The 19,459-nt window shown below is 37.1% G+C and overlaps 1 protein-coding gene across 1 annotated transcript; it reads right to left on the reverse strand.

The window, feature by feature from the left end:
* Positions 1–5,211: 5,211 nt before the first annotated feature.
* On the reverse strand, positions 5,212–19,234 carry trim45 (tripartite motif containing 45). The gene is made up of 8 exons (XM_037790683.1): positions 18,307–19,234; positions 15,722–16,010; positions 15,475–15,620; positions 15,019–15,335; positions 9,952–10,081; positions 9,073–9,187; positions 8,620–8,746; positions 5,212–6,969 (listed from the first exon to the last, which is right to left on the reverse strand). The coding sequence occupies exons 1-8, from the start codon at positions 18,780–18,782 to the stop codon at positions 6,815–6,817; spliced, it is 1,755 nt and encodes a 584-aa protein (XP_037646611.1). The 5' UTR covers positions 18,783–19,234; the 3' UTR covers positions 5,212–6,814.
* Positions 19,235–19,459: the final 225 nt, after the last annotated feature.

The raw sequence follows: 19,459 nt of genomic DNA on the forward strand, positions 1-19,459 counted from the left end.
GGAAGTTGTCCTGTTTTTGTCCGAATCACTTTTAAAGTTTCAGTTTTAATTTATTCACTAAAATCTCTGCAAAGTCTGTAACTACGTATTTATAAAAAAAAAAGTGAAACTTGGCACTTTGTTTTAGATTTAAAACCAGATGTTAGCTATAATCACTCACTGACTGCACTGCCACACACATAGAAACAAAGAGTTATAACCGCTGGAGGAGAATTACTCGCATGTCACTCTTCTGTAAAAATAAATTTACATTAGAATAGAATAGAAATCCTTTCTTGTCATTGCACAAAATACAAAAAAATGAACTGGCAATCCTGACGGTGCATTCACACAGATATAGTACAGTAATAAACATAAAGAAAAGTAGAAATATATATATATTATAAATAGAAAATATGTATGGCTGTGACCTATAAAAACAGTAAGATATTGCACTTCTGGATTTAGTACGTTTGCTGAGTTGTATTGGCTCTATTTACAAGTAATACATAAATATAGGAATATGTTTTAAAATTGGTTTCAACAACATAAAAAAACGAATCCATATCTGTATATTTTTTCTAAAATAGGTTTTTACGTTTTGTTTCTCGTAAATTTACGACTTTATAATATTGCAAATTTGTGAGTTTTTTCTTGTAAATTTGCCACGTTATTTTAGAGAATATATTTTTCTGACTTTTTTGAGACGTTTTTCCAGACTTTTTTCCTGGATATTTTTCAGACTTTTTTTCAGTCATTTTTCTAACCTTTTTTTCTGACCTTTTTTTCTGACTTTTTCCGGACATTTTTCAGAATTTTTTTTTTCAGACTTTTTTATTTGAGACTTTTTTTTCGGAATTATTTTTTTCAGACTTTTTCCTGACATTTTTCAGACATTTTATTTTTCAAACTTTTTTTTAGACATCTTATTTCCGAATTTTTTTTTTCAGACTTTTTTATTTCAGAATTTTTTTTCAGACTTATTTTTCAGACTTTTCCCTGACATTTTTTCAGACTTTTTTTTCAAACTTATTTTTTCAGAATTTTTTTCCGGACATTTTTCAGACATTTCATTTTTCAGAATTTTTTTCAGAATTTGTTTTCAGTCTTATTTTTCAGAATTTTTTTCAGAATTTTTTTTTTCAGTTATTTTTCAGAATTTTTTTTCAGAATTTATTTCCGGACAGTTTTCAGACATTTCATTTTTCAGAATTTTTTTTCAGACTTTTTTTTCAGAATTATTTTTCAGAATTTTTTTCCGGATATTTTTTCAGAATTTTTTTTCAGACTTATTTTTCAGAATTTTTTTTTCAGACTTATTTTTCAGAATCTTTTTTTCAGAATTTTTTTTCAGTCTTATTTTTCAGAATTTTTTTTTCAGACTTATTTTTCAGAATTTTTTTTCAGAATTTTTTTCCGGACATTTTTCAGACATTTAATTTTTCAGACTTTTTTTTTTCAAACTTTTTCCGGACATTTTTCAAACATTTAATTTTTCAGACTTTTTTTTTTCAAACTTTTCATTTTTCAGAATTTATTTCCGGAAATATTTCAGACATTTATTTTTTCAGACTTTTCCCGAATATTTTTCAGACATTTTTCAGACATTTAATTTTTCAGACATTTTTTTCAGACTTATTTTTTCAGAATTTTTTTTCAATCTTATTTTTCAGAATTTTTTTTTCAGACTTTTTTTTTTCAAACTTTTCATTTTTCAAAATCTTTTTTTTCAGAATTTTTTTCCGGAAATTTTTCAGACATTTAATTTTTCAGACTTTTTTTTCAGACTTTTCCCGGACATTTTTCAGACATTTTTCAGACATTTAATTTTTCAGACATTTTTTTCAGACTTTTTCCGGACATTTTTCAGACATTTAATTTTTCAAACTTTTCATTTTTCAGACTTTTTTTTTCAGAATTTTTTTCCGGACATTTTTCAGACATTTAATTTTTCAGAATTTTTTTTCAGTGTTATTTTTCAGAATTTTTTTTTCAGCCTTATTTTTTTAAAAAAAAATTCCGGACATTTTTCAGACATTTAATTTTTCAGACTTTTTTTTTTTCAAACTTTTTCCGGACATTTTTCAGACATTTAATTTTTCAGACTTTTTTTTTTTCAAACTTTTCATTTTTCAGACTATTTTTTTTTCAGAATTTTTTCCCGAACATTTTTCAGACATTTTTCAGACATTTAATTTTTCAGACTTTTTTTTCAGACTTTTTTTTTTCAAACTTTTTCCGGACATTTTTCAGACATTTAATTTTTCAAACTTTTCATTTTTCAGACTTTTTTTTTCAGAATTTATTTTCAGAATTTTTTTCCGGAAATTTTTCAGACATTTAATTTTTCAGAATTTTTTTTCAGTCTTATTTTTCAGAATTTTTTTTTCAGCCTTATTTTTTTTAAAAAAATTTCCGGACATTTAATTTTTCAGACTTTTTTTTTTCAAACTTTTTCCGGACATTTTTCAGACATTTCATTTTTCAGAATTTTTTTTTCAGCCTTATTTTTTAAGAATTTTATTTTTCAGACTTTTTTTTCATTTTTTTCTTTTTCAGACTTTTCCCGAACATTGTTCAGACATTTTTCAGACATTTTATTTTTCAGACTTTTTTTTCAGTCTTATTTTTCAGAATTTTTTTTTTCAGACTTATTTTTTCAGAATTTTTTTCCGGACATTTTTCAGACATTTAATTTTTCAGACTTTTTTTTTTCAAACTTTTTCCGGACATTTTTCAGACATTTAATTTTTCAAACTTTTCATTTTTCAGACTTTTTTTTTCAGAATTTTTTTTCAGAATTTTTTTCCGGACATTTTTCAGACATTTAATTTTTCAGACTTTTTTTTCAGAATTTTTTTCAGATTTTTTTTTTCACTTTTTTTCCAGACTTATTTTTTAGAATTTTATTTTCAGACTTTTTCCGGACATTTTTCAGAATTTTTTTTCAGACTTTTTTTTTTTCAGACTTATTTTTTTCAGAATTTATTTCCGGACATTTTTCAGACATTTAATTTTTCAGAATTTTTTTTTAGTCTTATTTTTCAGAATTTTTTTTTTCAGCCTTATTTTTCAGAACATTAAATTTTTCAGAATTTTTTTCAGATTTTTTTTTCCAGACTTATTTTTCAGAATTTATTTCCGGACATTTTTCAGACATTTAATTTTTCAGAATTTTTTTTTAGTCTTATTTTTCAGAATTTTTTTTTTCAGCCTTATTTTTCAGAACATTTAATTTTTCAGAATTTTTTTTCAGACTTTTTCCGGACATTTTTCAGAATTTTTTTTCAGACTTTTTTTTTTTCAGAATTTATTTTCAGAATTTTTTTCCGGACATTTTTCAGACATTTAATTTTTCAGACTTTTTTTTCAGACTTATTTTTCAGAATTTTTTTCAGATTTTTTTTTTCACTTTTTTTCCAGACTTATTTTTTAGAATTTTATTTTCAGACTTTTTCCGGACATTTTTCAGAATTTTTTTTCAGACTTTTTTTTTTCAGACTTATTTTTTTCAGAATTTATTTCCGGACATTTTTCAGACATTTAATTTTTCAGAATTTTTTTTTAGTCTTATTTTTCAGAATTTTTTTTTTCAGCCTTATTTTTCAGAACATTAAATTTTTCAGAATTTTTTTCAGATTTTTTTTTTCCAGACTTATTTTTCAGAATTTCTTTTTCAGACTTTTTCCGGACATTTTTCGGAATTTTTTTTCAGACTTTTTTTTTTTCAGACTTATTTTTTCAGAATTTATTTCCGGACATTTTTCAGACATTTAATTTTTCAGAATTTTTTTTTAGTCTTATTTTTCAGAATTTTTTTTTTCAGCCTTATTTTTCAGAACATTTAATTTTTCAGAATTTTTTTTCAGATTTTTTTTTTCACTTTTTTTCCAGACTTATTTTTCAGAATTTCTTTTTCAGACTTTTTCCGGACATTTTTCAGAATTTTTTTTCAGACTTTTTTTTTTTCAGAATTTATTTTCAGAATTTTTTTCCGGACATTTTTCAGACATTTAATTTTTCAGAATTTTTTTTCAGTCTTATTTTTCAGAATTTTTTTTTTCAGCCTTATTTTTTCAGAATTTTTTTCCGGACATTTTTCAGACATTTAATTTTTCAGACTTTTTTTTCAGTCTTATTTTTCAGAATTTTTTTTTTTCAGCCTTATTTTTTCAGAATTTTTTTCCGGACATTTTTCAGACATTTAATTTTTCAGACTTTTTTTTCAGATTTTGTTTTTCACTTTTTTTCCGGACTTATTTTTCAGAATTTCTTTTTCAGACTTTTTCCGGACATTTTTCAGAATTTTTTTTCAGACTTTTTTTTTTCAGCCTTATTTTTCAGAACATTTAATTTTTCAGAATTTTTTTTCAGAATTTTTTTCAGATTTTGTTTTTCACTTTTTTTCCAGACTTATTTTTCAGAATTTTATTTTCAGACTTTTTCTGGACATTTTTCAGAATTCTTTTTCAGACTTTTTTTTTTTCAGACTTATTTTTTCAGAATTTTTTTCCGGACATTTTACAGACATTTAATTTTTCAGACTTTTTTTTTTCAAACTTTTTCTGGACATTTTTCAGACATTTCATTTTTCAGAATTGTTTTTTTCAGCCTTATTTTTTCAGAATTTTATTTTTCAGACTTTTCTTTTTCAGACTTTTCCCGAACATTTTTCAGACATTTTTCAGACTATTTTTCTCAGACTTTTTCCGGACATTTTTCAGACATTTAATTTTTCAGACTTTTTTTTCAGACTTTACCCGGACATTTTTCAGACATTTTATTTTTCAGTCTTATTTTTCAGAATCTTTGTTTTTCAGACTTATTTTTTCAGAATTTCTTTCTGGAAATTTTTCAGACATTTTTCAGACATTTGCTTTTTCAGACTTTTTCCGGACATTTTTCAGAATTGTTTTTCAGACTTTTTTTTTCAGAATTTCTTTTTTTCAGACTTTTTCCTGACATTTTATTTTTCAGACTTTTTTTTCAGACTTTTTTTTCCAGAATTCTTTTTTCAGAATTTTTTTTCAGACTTTTTCCAGACATTTTTCAGACATTTTATTTTTCAAACTTTTTTTTCAGACTTTTACAGTATTTTTTCTGACTTTTATTTCGGACAATTTTCGGACTTTTTTTTATCTGACATTTTTCTGACGTTTTTCCAGACTTTTTCCGGACATTTTTCCGACATTTTATTTTTCCGACTTTTTCCAGACAGGTATGAATAAAAACTGTGGAAGAATAAGTGTGTTTATTTTGATTGTACAGGCTTAAATGTTTCAGTGAAAATGGATAAAGCACTACTTAGATTAAAGGGACAGTGTGTAGGATTTGATGGCATCTAGTGGTATGGTTGCAGATTGCTACCAACTGAGTACCCCTCCGCTCACTCCTCCCTTTCCAAGACTGCGTTAAGGTGACCCGCCGAGTGCAAAACCGTGGTAACGCCGTTCACCTCGCTCAGAAATTATCCTTACCATAATAACACTACTTTAAGAGCAACATAAGTCAGACAGCGGTTGGCGGTACCCTTATGTAGGACTCATTCTAAGCTAACAAAAACACAACGATTCTTAGTTTCAGGTGATTAAATACTAATGTAAACATAGTTATGAATATTATATTCCATTTCTGCTAATAGATCCCCCAAAATGTTACACACTATTCCTTTAATCTGCATGAACAGCAGCAACGTGTCAATTCTTGGATCTTGGACCACAAATCAAAAAGATTAGTCCCCATGTACCCTCAAGTATTTGTATAAGTCTATTTTACTTTTCATCAGCAGTAAAAAACACATGTATTTGCACTCACACTCAAGAAAAGTCATATTCAGAATACAGAAAATACACAAAGGCATTAATTGGCTCATCGTGAGTTCCCTGTCGCTGCGCTGTGACGCAGCCTCTGGAGAGGAACAGCTTTGTATTCAAAGAGGAGGCTGACTGCTGCACCTTCTAGGTCACAGTGTTTTCCCTCCTCACCAGAAGGCACGGTCCAGTTGGGTTGCTGATGAAACTGAAGTAAAAAAAACACAATTCTGTGCACATTTGATGGACTTTCTCCTCATTAAAAACGGTAATTAGCACTCCAGACTGATATGTAAAGTCTTCACGTGCACGGAGCAAAAGCCAAATGTTATGGTTTACATTTATGATTCATATTATTTACTGGCACAGTGTCTTGATTCAGAGAGCAGGGGAATTCATTTGTAAACAGTGTGTGGCACCATATTATACTCATCAATTTAGTATAATCATTACGTTATATTTACTAAGTATTGATTGTTATTTATTTTCTAATCAAATGTATCATGAAATAATATCATATTAGGTGCAGTAAATAGTAAAAAAAGTAAGTACCTGATGTTAATGTTTCTATATAACAATCATTACCAAATAATCTAGATCAGAAAATGGATCACCAGAATTAGTTTTGTCCTCACTTTGCCTCTCGGGGCTTCCGTACATGCTGCTGTGATTGGAGCATTTCATCTTCCTTCTCTTCTATCTTGTCATAGGAGGCAGAGTTTAGACACAAAAGGCATTTTATATTCAGAGCCTTTAGCTCACACTTTGTCTCTAATGTTGTGCTGGCTGCTGTTTCACAGCTACACCGCCGTCTGGCAGAGGTGATCGCTCTCAGGACACGGAGACTTTTGATGTCCTGCCCCAGTCGCCGTGTCTTCGGAGCTTCACTTTCCTCGTCTGACCTTTTTAAGATTCACACCAACAATCTTAAAGTGTGCTCCCCCCGCTGCTCTAACCTTTCGGTTGCCACCATCCTCTATTAACTTGCATCATCTGGACAGGTCTCTCGTGTACTCCGCGTCACCTCAGAGCTCCACGGTCCGCAGGTGTCCGCGGGGCGAAACCGCAGCCAACACGCTCTGAGGCAAACACTCGGACTGCTCCGAGGTGCTGCCGCAACAAGACCAGTGGGGCTTCCCCGGGTGTCCTTTATGACCGTGACCGCAGCCTTTAAATCCTCCTGCAGTCAGACAGACAGGGAGGAAGACAGACAGATATGAGATCAAGAACAACTCCGGGGTAGGACAGTGTTGAGATAAAACTTTAATCATTTAAAGCAGATATGTTTTATATCAGTATCTTGTTTATATGCAGTCAGAAAGTAGCAGTGGTGGAATGTAACTAAGTACATCTACTCAAGTACTGTTAAGTACAATTTTGAGGTACTTGTACTTTACTTTAGGGGCCTATAGAGGTCAGAGTAGGGCTTTTCTTTGGAACAGGATAACAAATTTATAGTGAAATTTGCACTAATTTATTTTTTGTTGTGGGAGTTAATTTGTTTTTTTCTTGAATTGTGGTGACGTGTTTTGAGATTTCAGCATTGTTTTTTTCTAGTTTTTGTTTTGAATATATAATACTTTGTTGTGTTTTCTTTGTCTTCTAACATATTGGGACCATGTTGGAAATAAGTGCGTTCACGTTAACATGTTGTCCTTTGGATAGTTTTCTTTGTCTGATTATCCATAAATAAAATCAATCAGTCAGTATTTCTATTTTATGCAACTACTTCTACTCCATAACATTTTGGAGGCAAATATTGTACTTTTTACCCCACTACTATTTATTTGACAGTATTACTTACTAGTTTCTTTGCAGATTTTGAATATTAATACAAAATACGAATCAACTAATACATTATGATGTATTTTTATGGATTAATCGACGTATACAAAGCAGCTGAAATCCGCTCCACCTTTACCAGCTGCAAAATTAATGCTTACATATTAACGCATCACTAATATATATATATATATATATAAATAGAAATATGAAAGAAAGTGACTTACATTGAGGACATTTATTTAAATGAAAATCTTCAAGATTATTACTTTAAGTAAAAGATCTGAATACTTGTTCCACATCTGGAAAGTAGAAACAGGTGCCAGTTAAAAAAAGACCGGTCTTAAAGTATTACACAAGGGAACACACAAATAAAGTATAATTATAATCTTGATATGCTCAATATGTTTTAATCACTCACTATATATCAACGAAGCTGTAAATTACTTCATAGCAGTGAACAGGGTGACTTCTACAGTTGAACGATTACAGCTTCAAATATTCTTATAATGTTGTGTATCATCATCAAGCTCTGAAGAACTGTAATGTATGTTGCCATTTCCAATTCATCCTTCCTTCTCTGCTCATCCCTCTCTTTGTGGACATGCTGGGTTTAGATGGAGAGAGAAATGATGTTTGCGATAACGACAGTAGGAGTTTCTTAGTGAGAAAATTGCGCCTCCTTTCTCAAAATGTCTTGTGGCCGCATGATTCATAAAAAATAGACAAAAAAAACCTTGCGTGAGTTATTTAAAGAAGTGTAATTGAATCTTAAGCATCTCTGATGTTTGTTTAAATATAATGAACTGCACGAGGAGAGTAAAGAGATCAGATTATCGCATAATAACAAACCTGTTTCCCTCAAAAAACAGAAGTCATTCCACTCAAAAAGCACAGATGATGGTAATAAATTGTTCCTCCATCTGTTCTGTCTCCGTGTTCTACTTAAAAACAAAGTGTACCGTTTTTGTTTTTGTTTGTTTGTTGTGAGAAACTGAATGAAAACTGCACTTCTGACCAGACATGTTTGAAGATATCTTCTGTTTACCTGGCATGGTTCCTGTGCAGCCACAGCGAGCCTCTTTGGCTCCTCCACTGGAGCAGAAAGAGCAGCAGTGAAACGTCCCACCGTGACGCCTCAACTTCCTCTTCACGTTCAGAGGAAACGGAGAACCCTGCAGGGCGAGACGCATTGAATAAAAACAGAAAAGAGGCCGCAGTCTGACAACTCAAACTGTTTTATATTTATCAAACATCCCAGTAGGTAAACGTAACATCAGAGTTATCACAGGCAGCCAGTTTCATTTCGTCCGTATTGATTTAATGTGTCAGGATGATGTTAACAGCCCCGAGGCGGAACGCTGTGAGCTGCTGGCAACACCACGGCTCAGTCCAACTTCATATTCAGCTATTCTAACATGCCGTCCTCAGCTGCAACACATAATTAATTACTATTTATATATACCGTATAACTATAAATAATAATGAGATGTGTTGGTACCTTGACATGTTGAGCTTTGACACAAACCCACACGGAGTAGGCTCCCGGCTCTTCGGGTGTGTATGAAACTCTGTAGGATCCGTCGCTGTTGTCGGCCACTGTCGTCTCCACCGTGCTGAAGGAAAAGAAAAGAAATCATCAGAAACTGATCCCAAATGAAAAGTTTTAAAATCAGTACAATAACTGGGGCTCAAATAAAAAAAAGTCCCAGGTTATAAGTACCCGGGTATCTGGTTAGATGAACAATTATCTTTTAAAACTCATGTTGAAGAACTGACTACATTTCCTTCCTTTTTTACAAATAAAAGCCTCACTTGTAGCAGTAGGTTGCAGATTGTACAGGCAACATTTCTATCAGTGCTTTACTCTGCAGATGTAATTCACATGCATGCTGCTGCCTAAACCCTCAACCCTTGATGCGGTGTATCACAGTTCTCTTGGATTTATTATTATTATTTTATGATGGAACATATATGCCGCCCTCATGTGGCTGTAAGAGTCAATACACTAAACAGCATTTGTGCATGCAAGCTGGTTGATTTTGGAGAGGTCTTTAAGGGTGCAGCTCCTCCAACCAAAGGGACAGAAATAGCAGCGTACACAGGTGGGGAGAGCTCTGTTGACCTGCTCTGAGCAGCTGGGTGGCAGACGGTGAAAAACTTGATCAACCGCGACGACACCAAACCTGCAGCGTGCCGCTGGACTGTCAATGACTCTCCAACTGACTGAGAGAATAATAAAACCTCACTGTGCCCCCTGTGGGAATGTCACTTCACCAGCGTGGATATAGAGCCATCAGCGCCTTGCTCCGGGACACTTCTTGTCTGGTAGATTAAAGTCAAAATGCTGACACAGCAGACCGGCCTCGCTGACACTCACCAGTTCTTCTTCTCCTGGTGAACGATGCTGACCAGGACGTGATCTCCACCTCGCTCCACCTGCTCCCCGGACGAGTCTCGACACACCAGGGTGAAGTGGCCCTGCTCACCCGCCGTGCCCCTCTGTAGACCTGTGACCAGGGGGGTTAAAGGTCAGAGGTTAGAGGCCACAACGATGCGCTGACAAACACATATACAGTATTTTTTTTTTTTTAAGATTCTTTTTTGGGGCTTTTTGCTTTTAACCCTCTGAGACCCACAATAGACCAGTTTTTTTTGTCTTTTTTAGGGGGGTATAGAGGGTCTTTAGGGGGAGATAGCAGGTCATCAGTAGATGTCACATAGAAGTGGTGTACATCATCTGAAAGCTGGAAACCTGAAGATTAATTTGAGATGCAGCTCAGCACTGTGTGTCAAGCTGTTCTAGTCATGAATCAGAAATAAACATGAATTATTTAATTAATTAAAATAAATTGAAAAAGTGCATAAATAAGAAATAAAAAAATAATTACTTAATTAAAATAAATTGTAAAAGTGTATAAATAAGAAATAAAAAATAATTACTTTATTAAAATAAATTGTAAAAGTGTATAAATAAGAAATAAAAAATAATTAATTAATTAAAATAAATGTGAAAGTGTTTAAGGGTTTAGAACATTATGATAGAAGTAAATGATGGCCATCCTCATGCTCTATTATGCCTTATAAGTTGTTGCAGCAACTTTTGGGTTGATACGATTTGTTACACAGATTTGGTGCTAAATTCAACCATTTTTTACCACTCCAGAAGTGATAAAAATGATCAATAATCCCTCTAAAATACCACATTAAGACACCAAGACCTTGAGGAACACCATAGAAAAAGCCATGCTGTGATTTGGTATCAAAAACTTTTGACATTTAGAGATTTCTGCAAGAATTGCATTTTTTTGTCGATTGGATGGCGAGCACTTCTGTTGTGTAAACTGCTCAGAAACCCCCGTTATTGTCAATCTAGCTAGGAGAGCCATCCATCCTCTGAATGCTCTAGGTCTCTAGTTTGTGGCTGTAAAGTTTCATGAGGCTGTGATTATCCTAGAGGTCATTCTATACAGGGAGGTTTACACAGTTTTTCTTTAACCTTCACTCTAGCTCTAAAACTGAGCCTACTACAGCCTCTGAAACTCGCCGGAGTTAAAGATCAAGACACTTCTAAAGGCAGAAAAATCTCTTTTTACACACCTATACATACATACATACACTTAGCAAACACTCAAACAAGAAGCAGTCAGACAAACTTAGAAGGGCAGAAGGACTCGTCTCTCCAAGTTTGACATTAAAAGAGGCTCTTCATCATTCAGACACACCTCATAATGGAGACACTTGGACATTTGTCTTGTGCACCCTACAGACTACAGTGGCACCATCTCACCCTCAGAACAACCTCCTACTGAGCGCTGACGTGAGCCTCCTTCCCCCTGAACATCTGGTGGTGGTGGTGTGACTCCGGGCTCAGCTGGGCTTCGGTGCTGCTGACCGGACTTTTTCCAGAACCTCTAACATCATTACTTTAGTGTTTCATTAACTTGTTCCGCGGCGCTCCGGGGACACGACCGCTGAAGATATTCATCAGCTGTTGTCGTGTTACAAGCCAACATCATTTGTGTTCATATCAGTGATTTATGTTGCTTTGCGTTTTCTTGTCAGACTCTATTAGCCGCTCAATAAGTAATGATCCTGCACTGTGGATTCATCTGTTATTACTCAGTGTTTTCCACCAGCTACAGGCGGATCTGTTTAGATGCTGTTGGAGTTGCTATTGTTGCTAAACTACATTTACTAATCCTGTTCTACTCCATCTATTACAGGGGTCAGCAACCTTTACTATCAAAAGAGACATTTTAGGCAAAGAAAAAAAAAATCTGTCTGGAGCCGTAAAACATTTGATCATTGTGATGAAGGTAACACAGTTTATAGTCTAAGTATATAGTATATACGTCTAATGCAGTGAGGGCCAAAGAGCAAATGTACTACAGAGTATTATGGACACATTACGAGAATAATGCAGTGTTTGTTAATGCAATAGCTGACAGGAAGTGAACTTGGACCAAAGCTGTTGCACTTGCAACAGTATGGCAATGAAAAGGTCTATTATTATCCCAAAAAGTGTCACTGTGCAGCAAAAGATACACAGGCTGGCTTTAAAGATGCAGAATATGAACAAGACTGCAATTAGAGCTAAAATGATTTCTTTTGATAGACGGAAAATAAATTTATAGATGTCTGATAATCAATAATGTTTAACATTTATCAAGCAAAAAGACTAAAAGCTTCTCAAATGTGATCACTTTTTTAAAACAGTTTTTCAGTTTATGAATATGGGTCAGACAAACAAGACCTTTTTCACTATTTTGTAATATTTTATAGGCTAAACAATCAATAGAAAATAATAAATAATATGAATATGATAACCACTAGTTGCAGCCCTAACTATAATATTAAAACACTAAAAGGTTGTTGACATTAACGACGTCATATTTAAACACTCGGGAGAGGACCATTCGTTTAGTAATACAATAATCTTTATCTTTTTTTATTTATTTATTCATTGTTCACCCACACAGGTGACTTCTTTAATTACTTTGGCTGATCAAAGCTGCTCTCGGGGCGGTGTTGGTGTGTTCAGGGTGTGTTTACCGGACTCTCCTGTTAGCTTAAGATGGAGCAAATTACACTTTTATCATTTGAACTGCTCATATGTTTTCTACATAGCTTCAACCTGAAAACACCCGAGTGTGTGTGGAGGGGTTGTTCCTTTTTTTATACATAAAGGAGGATTTTTTTTACCACTGCCATCACTAAAACCTCCTGCTACTACTTCAATTACTACCATTTGGACTAGTAGTCTATTACTACTATCACTGCTGCTACTAATGGCTGTGAAATATCTGTCATGTGTGTGTGTGTGTCTGCTTGCTAAGCCGAGTATACGCAGCAGCAGCTGTCACCGTTACAGACGCAGCTGTTCTGGCCCACATGTAATCTGTGCTCTGGTCCAAACCCTCTTATCACACGGAGAGAGGACGGGATAATCGCCAGTAAAGCCTGGGTGATTCCTGCTTTCTAATAGTCAACACAGAAGTCTGGCCTTTAGAAATGAAAGAGTCTCTAACGCTGCGTAAAGACGTTAACTTCGGAGGGACAAACAACTCAAAGCTGCTTTAGCCGATGTAGTGATACTGTGGATTACCATCACAATGCAATGTCATAGCAGGTATTTCCTTTTCCTCTCTCTTTTACAGCATCTGTGTTAGTGTGTAAACATCCCCTCAGTGCTCTCGCTGCCTTCAGGCCTGTTGAGTCACCTCAACATTCCTCCGGTGCCACAGGAATTCAGTGAGTCTTTGAGCTAAAGCACCCAGGAAGGTTAACAATAGTCTTTAAGTGTTCCAGGAGGACCCTGACCTCCCCCACATCCTCCTTACCCGACCCCCTCCACCTCTCCACCAGCCTGCCTGCAACTACTCCCACAGGGTGATCTCTACAAATAGTTGTGGCTAAATAGCACTGTAGAAAATAAATATCTAACACAATAGGTGCTCTGGATCACTGATGCTCCCACAGCTTTTAAACCGAAAACATAACTGAAGTGATGATACACCTGTTAATAATAAAGTGGATACCATAATGATGAGGAAAAGGGAGCAGATTTTAAGGATAATACCGGTGATATTCTATATTTTTCTTGCTGTCAACAAATCTACCCAGTCTGCCAATTGGTTCCTATTGAAGATGTAAATCTCTAAAACAGTTTTAAACAAACGTTACTCAAACAGGAGTAAATAAAGTATTTGTTGGAACGATTTTCAGTCACGCAATACGCATTTGTCGCACACTTTTGTAATTCTTTTCAATGAGAGTGAGGCGTTTTGCGCGCTGCTTTCGCGTTGCTGAGCGCCTCACGTTTTTACTGGAACGCCCTGAACACCTCGAGTTGAAAAATAATTCAAATCAGAGCGGAAAAGCACCTGACGTAATCAGCGTTTTTTCTCATTGTGGTGACTTTTGCTGGATACCCGGAGGTTTATGACTTTACCATCTGTAGTTACCATGATCTGAACAGAAAACAGCAGGAGGCAAATTAGTGCGGTACTTGAGATTTCAGGTAAGTTGTTTTCATTGATTTAAACTGTACTAATAACTACTTGGGTCGCATTTGTAAAAAGGTAACGTTAGTAGCACTCGTTTAGTGGTTGCTTAGCAACATATAAAATAAAAAGATGCAGCAAACTGAAAAAAACGCTCTGTCCGATCGGGCAACAAAAAAGCAGTTGTATGTTGTATGAGGGATTTACTTAAGATAAACTATAGTGGCCATGTTCATGGTAATAAAAAAAACATATCAGTTAGTGCAACAGTGTGTATCATTGATGTGTTTGTAATTATTTTTGTACAGTGGAGCTCTATAGCACAGAACAATAATAAATAACAGGCTACACAGACAAAACTTGTTTGTACAGTAAGATCAAGTCATTGTTGGTTGTGGTCTTTTCATTAAATAACAGAAAATTGGAAGGGATTAGAAAAAGTGCAACACTCATGAACACCTGATCCTGAAAATACTTAATTTTGCAATTTATTCTGGAGTATTAACTTTTGTATTAACCTAATGAAGATAAAATAGATTTGTAAGCACTTACTGAAAATCTCTGGAACACATGATTTACATTTTAATAAAACACTTTTATCCTTAGTGGTTTACAAAAAAGAGAAGAAACAGCTAAGAACTAGAGACCAACTTGTGATGGGATCACGCCAGCCACGACGCCAAATCGGGCCAGGGGCGTAAAATGAGGGGGGCCTCCTTCCGCACTTCCTACCCCTCTACTTCCGCCCCCCTTACTAAGACCACACCCATCTTCGAGCTCGGACTTCATTTTGATCTCAACTACACACCTGTAATGTTTCGTGACTGCATCTTGCACAGTTGCGACACTTTTCGTGGTGACAATACGAAATATAAACACCTGCCAACATCATCCTGACATCGTTCTTAAATCTGAATATAGTTGCATTAGGTCTGGTTTACCTTCCCCTTCGATGGTGCACTTGCTGAGGTCCACCGTCTTCGAGGTGATCACCCCGACCAGCGGGTAGCCCTCCACCTCCCCCGCCGGCTCCCCGGCCACGAAGCCGATGCCGCTGCCGTCGTCGGGGGTGACGGTTGCCGGGTCAGGGTCGTAGCTGCTCTCCGCCAGGCTGGTCAGTCTTCTCAGGGTCACTCCTTTGGCGCTGAGGATCTCGGCGTCTGAGCCGCAGCTCAGCAGCCGCTCCGCGAACTCCACGCCGCCGCCGACGTCCAACAGAGCCTGCTGCAGCTGCGCCCTCTGCAGGTGGAGCTGGTTCCTGTTGGACAAAGACGGGAGTGAAGGACAAGCAGCATCTCCCGCACACTCGATGAGAGGTTTCTCTGCACCGTAAACCACAGAAGACTGTTCATCAGTACATGGCCTACTAGTCGGTAGCTGTGTTGGTCGTACTGTACCTGCGTTGGACCCGGAGCTCCTCCAGGCGGTGCAGCAGAGACAGGCAGTGGGCTTCCACAACGCTGGCGTAGGCTCGCGCAAACACCCTCACCTCATTGGCTGTTGCATCCACCCGGGCCTGCAAAGCATCCTGGGAAACTTCCACCTGTAACAGAGCAGAAAGAAAGAATCCTGTTTGAATATAAGAAACTTGATATTTATAAAAAAAAAGTAAATAATTTATGTTACAAACAGACTCTGTTGCACCTTCTGCAGCGAGTCCTTCAGACGCTCCATGCGAGGTCGCAGGCGCGCCGCGACCAGTTCTCGGATGCGGTCTCCGTGGCGGTCGATGACGTCGCGGGTGGGGCGGCAGCGGTGGTCGCGGTGCAGCGTGGCGGCGCACTCCAGGCAGACGGGCAGGTCGCAGGGCTGACAGAAGAGACGGAGCTCCTGGCCGGGGTGGAGGGGGCAGAGGACGGGACGGGACAGACGACCGCGAGACTTCAGCTCCTCCAGACACTGGACGGAGTGAGACGCTGTTCGCTTCTGACGCCTGCAGACAGGAGAGACAACAGATATACAAATAGAATAGAATAGAATAGACTCTATCTGTGCGTATGACAGCAGAATAGAATAGAATAGAATAGAATAGAATAGACTCTATCTGTGCGTCTTACTGGAGAATAGAATAGAATAGACTCTACCTGTGTGACTGGCAGCAGAATAGAATAGAACAGAATAGAATAGAATAGAATAGACTCTATCTGTGCGTCTTACTGGAGAATAGAATAGAATAGACTCTACCTGTGTGACTGGCAGCAGAATAGAATAGAACAGAATAGAATAGAATAGAATAGAATAGACTCTACCTGTGCGTCTGGCAGCAGAATAGAATAGAATAGAACAGAATAGAATAGAATAGAATAGACTCTACCTGTGCGTCTGGCAGCAGAGTAGAATAGAATAGACTCTACCTGTGCCCTTGGCAGCAGAGTAGAAAAGAATAGACTCTACCTGTGCGTCTGGAAGCAGAATAGAATAGAACAGAATAGATTCTACCTGTGGCCCTTTCAGCAGAATAGATTAGAATAGACTCTTCCTGTGCACCAGGCAGCAGAATAGAATAGAATAGACTGTACCTGTGTCCCTGGCTGCAGAATAGAATAGACTCTACTTGTGCCCCTGGCTGCAGAATAGAATAGAATAGACTCTACTACCTGTGGGCCTTACAGTAGAATAGAACATAATAGAATAGAATAGAGTATAATAGAACATACTCTACCTGTGGGCCTGGCAGCAAAATAGAATAGAATAGAACAGAATAGAATAGAATAGACTCTACCTGTGCGTATGACAGCAGAATAGAATAGAATAGAATAGAATAGACTCTACCTGTGTGTATGACAGCAGAATAGAATAGAATAGAATAGAATAGACTCTATCTGTGCGTCTTACTGGAGAATAGAATAGAATAGACTCTACCTGTGTGACTGGCAGCAGAATAGAATAGAACAGAATAGAATAGAATAGAATAGACTCTACCTGTGCGTCTGGCAGCAGAGTAGAATAGAATAGACTCTACCTGTGCCCCTGGCAGCAGAGTAGAAAAGAATAGACTCTACCTGTGCGTCTGGAAGCAGAATAGAATAGAATAGAATAGATTCTACCTGTGGCCCTTTCAGCAGAATAGATTAGAATAGACTCTTCCTGTGCACCAGGCAGCAGAATAGAATAGACTCTACCTGTGCACCTGGCAGCAGAATAGAATAGACTCTACCTGTGCCCCTGGCTGCAGAATAGAATAGAATAGACTCTACTACCTGTGGGCCTTACAGTAGAATAGAACATAACAGAATAGAATAGAGTATAATAGAACATACTCTACCTGTGGGCCTGGCAGCAAAATAGAATAGAATAGAATAGAATAGAATAGACTCTACCTGTGCGTATGACAGCAGAATAGAATAGAATAGAATAGACTCTACCTGTGCTTATGACAGCAGAATAGAATAGAATAGAATAGAATAGACTCTATCTGTGCGTCTTACTGGAGAATAGAATAGAATAGACTTTACCTGTGTGACTGGCAGCAGAATAGAATAGAATAGAACAGAATAGAATAGAATAGAATAGACTCTACCTGTGCGTCTGGCAGCAGAGTAGAATAGAATAGACTCTACCTGTGCCCCTGGCAGCAGAGTAGAAAAGAATAGATTCTACCTGTGCGTCTGGAAGCAGAATAGAATAGAATAGAATAGATTCTACCTGTGGCCCTTTCAGCAGAATAGATTAGAATAGACTCTTCCTGTGCACCTGGCAGCAGAATAGAATAGAATAGACTGTACCTGTGTCCCTGGCTGCAGAATAGAATAGAATAGACTGTACCTGTGTCCCTGGCTGCAGAATAGAATAGACTCTACTTGTGCCCCTGGCTGCAGAATAGAATAGAATAGACTCTACTACCTGTGGGCCTTACAGTAGAATAGAACATAATAGAATAGAATAGAGTATAATAGAACATACTCTACCTGTGCGCCTGGCAGCAAAATAGAATAGAATAGAATAGAACAGAATAGAGTAGAACAGACTCTACCTGTGCGCCTGGCAGCAGAACAGAATAGAACAGAATAGAGTAGAACAGACTCTACCTGTGTGCCTCTGGCAGCAGAACAGAATAGAACAGAATAGAATAGAACAGACTCTACCTGTGTGCCTCTGGCAGCAGAATAGAATAGAACAGAACAGAATAGAACAGAATAGAGTAGAACAGACTCTACCTGTGTGCCTCTGGCAGCAGAATAGAATAGAACAGAACAGAATAGAACAGAATAGAGTAGAACAGACTCTACCTGTGCGCCTGGCAGCAGAACGCGCACAGGTTGACGCAGCAGACGTCGCAGCGGCTCTCGGCGCCTCCTTCGCCGCACAGGTCGCATCCCAGCGGACCGTTCGTCTCCAGGGTCTCCAGGAACACCTCGTCCAGCGCCAGGTGGTCGGTGCTGAGCCCTCCAGGTCCAGACGGAGGGAGGTCCACCTCGGAGTCGCAGTCTGGGCAGAGCACCGTGACGCAGGTTCGCTCCTCTTCCCCCTCTGCCGCTTCGCTCGGGATGTTCTTTGGAGCGACGCGGCTTCGCACGGAGAAGGGCTCCAGCTGGCCGATGCAGTCCGAGCAGAAGGTGTGCAGGCACGGGAGGATTTTAGGGTCCCGGTACAACCGTTTGCACGCGTTACAAACCGCTCTCCGGTTCACCGGGACTCCGTTTTGTTCGTGCTCAGAGTCTAACGTCGGCTGCTCCAACTTTCCTTTCTGTTCGCACCGAGACATGGTTTGTTTTTGGTCCCACAAACTCCACTAATCCGGTCAGGAGAGGAGGAAAACTACTCCGGAACCTTCCTTCTGCATAATGCATGAAACTAAACCAGCTGTGGCAACAAACAGGCTTTAACTCACCGGTTCACTGATTAAAAGTCTCACTTTTCTCCCGTAGTAGAAGTTGTGCTTCGTTGCGTTCACTGCTGCCTGGGACATACGACACCTCTCTCACTGCCAGACCAATAGGAAGCCTCAGGGGTGGTCCAAAGACCTAGGCCCAGTTCCAATCCGGCCCCTACACCCTCCCACTCAGTGGTCTGTTTGTAGTCCCACTCACAGCTCAATTACAAGTAAATATATATAAAAAAGTGCAAATAATAATGCTGAAAATATTTTGAAATATTTTATTCTGAAATTTTTTTTTTGTTGCCTAAACCTAAATAAGTTTTAGTTTTGTTGCTTAAACCTAAAGAGGTTGTAGTTGTTTTGCCTAAACCTGAAGAAGTTGTAGTTTTTTTGCCTAAACCTAAAAAAGTTGTAGTTTTGTTGCCTAAACCTAAAGAAGTTGTAGTTTTGTTGCCTAAACCTAAAGAAGTTGTAGTTTTGTTGCCTAAACCTAAAAAAGTTGTAGTTTTTTTTGCCTAAACCTAAAGAAGTTGTAGTTTTTTGTTGCCTAAACTTAAAGAAAT

The sequence above is a fragment of the Sebastes umbrosus genome, chromosome 13 (assembly GCF_015220745.1).
Source record: "Sebastes umbrosus isolate fSebUmb1 chromosome 13, fSebUmb1.pri, whole genome shotgun sequence".
Taxonomy (NCBI): Eukaryota; Metazoa; Chordata; class Actinopteri; order Perciformes; family Sebastidae; genus Sebastes; species Sebastes umbrosus.

Bases quoted from the DNA above. Each gene is read 5' to 3' on its own strand.
- trim45 (XM_037790683.1), bottom strand. From the start codon at position 18,782: ATGTCTCGGTGCGAACAGAAAGGAAAGTTGGAGCAGCCGACGTTAGAC. The intron at 16,011-18,306 runs GTAGAGTCTGTT...TCCTGTCTGCAG, and splicing joins TTCTGCTGCCAGGCGCACAG to GCGTCAGAAGCGAACAGCGT. The intron at 9,188-9,951 runs GTGAGTGTCAGC...CTTTTCCTTCAG, and splicing joins CACCAGGAGAAGAAGAACTG to CACGGTGGAGACGACAGTGG.